This window comes from Lucilia cuprina, chromosome 5 (genome assembly GCF_022045245.1).
Source record: "Lucilia cuprina isolate Lc7/37 chromosome 5, ASM2204524v1, whole genome shotgun sequence".
NCBI classification, from domain to species: domain Eukaryota; kingdom Metazoa; phylum Arthropoda; class Insecta; order Diptera; family Calliphoridae; genus Lucilia; species Lucilia cuprina.
Genome location: NC_060953.1, coordinates 11,581,533 through 11,583,517, shown reverse-complemented (window position 1 = coordinate 11,583,517; position 1,985 = coordinate 11,581,533). Strand labels below are relative to the sequence as shown.

Sequence of the window (1,985 nt, the reverse complement as noted above, 5' to 3'; positions counted from 1 at the left end):
AGAACAGAACTAGAACAGAACTAGAACAGAACTAGAACAGAACTAGAACAGAACTAGAACAGAACTAGAACAGAACTAGAACAAATCTAGAACAGAACTAGAACAGAAACACAACCACAACTATACCCACAACAGCAGCTTAAGTTGTATTTCACAATTCATTGTCCTGTTTACCAACTTGCCACTGTAAATAATCTCTTAAAGTTGTATTATAAAATCTTCAGCAAAGCTTTTAATGATTCCACTAGCTATAAAAGCTTTAGGAAGTTATATAAAGTTTCCACTCCATTATTATAATTACACCCTTAACTCAACTTCCGTTTCCTGTTATACTTACACTCGGAGAGAAAACATAATTAATTATAACTTCTCTTACTTTTTCATAACATTTTATTCTATTTTTTATAAAGAACTTTAAAAACTAAAAATAATTATTTACAATAAGATTTAACCTAAAAATTAGTTAAATAACAAATAAAACACACACACAAACAAACTAAACGAATACTTAGAACGGTCAATATGAAATTATGATAAAATTAATTAAAAAATAATTTTAAAAAACCTTTAAATATAATTAAAGGAACATTTATTTAATGTTTTAGCTAGAGGGAGGAGAAGGAGGCGGTAAACTAAAATAAGGAACCACGATGCTGCATATTTTGTTGCATCATTTGTATGTTTTGACGTTCGTTGGCCAAAGAAAAGACCGAAGAGGAACGATGTATTTGAGGAAAATTCGCTTCATAACCGGCAGTATTACCCACAGCTCGAGAACGCAACAAATTGTTACGCATATCCACTCGGGGCCTAGAATTACGGCGCATTGCGGGCGGAAAGGCTATCTGAAGTGACAAACGTTTTTGTGACAAAGCAGCCAATTGTTCGGGTGATAATTCAATAAACTGGGTATTAATGGCGGCAGGTGTAGCAGGTTGTCCCGCCAGAAATTGTTGTGAAGTGCTGTTGGTATTATTAAGTCCACCACCACAAGTGCACGTATTTACCGATGCCACTGATATGTTATCGGCTTCATTAATGTTATCGATATTGTAGGCGGAATCTTTAGTTTCTTTGGCCTCGAATATTTTTATGACCGGCACAGGTGGTGTGAGTATAATGCCTGCTTTTCGAAATTCCTCGATGGCATCGTCGTAGGTGGGTAAGCCCGAAACAATGGTGTAAGAGGGCAACGACTCAGCCTCATAGTTGGGTGGATAAGTGCGGCAGATTTCCACATTTTCATTGTTATTTGTGCGATCTGTAAAGAGAAACAAAAAATTTTATAAAAATTTTGTAAATTTATAATATTTCAAAATCATTTCCTCTCATTCTCTCCCTTTAGCAGTTTCCTGTCCCATTTAAATTAACATTAATTACTATTCATAATTTCCATATTGTTGACATAAGCTTTACCGTTATTTTAACCTTTAATTACCGTTAAAATTCTACATTTGTTTACTTTTAGGATTTTATCAAAAACACTTTATTTATCATCTCACACTCACATTCAAAATTTAAATTTACTTTTAAAGTGTTTGTGTATTTAAAGAGAAAGAGTTACTGCAGAGTTATTTGTATCCTTTGATTGTCCTTTTTGTTTATTTTCCGTTTTGGAAAATTTTAAAACAACAACCACCCTTTTTCTTCATTTGCTATTAACATTAATAGAAGTCAATTAAACATCAGAAACAAGAGGCATTACATAAGGCCGCTTAAGTGGATGCAAGTGTCAAATTTCACAGAATCAAAAAGCGCGACTTGGGTGTTGATTGATTTGTTGAAGGAGAGGACTGGATGAGTTTTTGGTAAAAAAATTATGTTTGACAAATGGAAATTTATGAACGAGAACTAGAACCAGAACAGAACTAGAACAAAACTAGAACAGAACTATAACAGAACTATAACAGAACTATAACAGCACTATAACAGAACTAGAACAGAACTAGAACAGAACTAGAACAAAACTAGAACAGAACTAGAAC

The 1,985-nt window shown here is 33.3% G+C and overlaps 1 protein-coding gene across 1 annotated transcript; it reads right to left on the bottom strand.

The window, feature by feature from the left end:
* Positions 1–378: 378 nt before the first annotated feature.
* Positions 379–1,268, bottom strand: LOC111683146 (the record flags this gene model as incomplete). The annotated part of the gene is made up of 1 exon (XM_023445192.2): positions 379–1,268. A coding segment is annotated over one exon (636 nt), but the record flags the coding sequence as incomplete, so codon positions are not given.
* Positions 1,269–1,985: the final 717 nt, after the last annotated feature.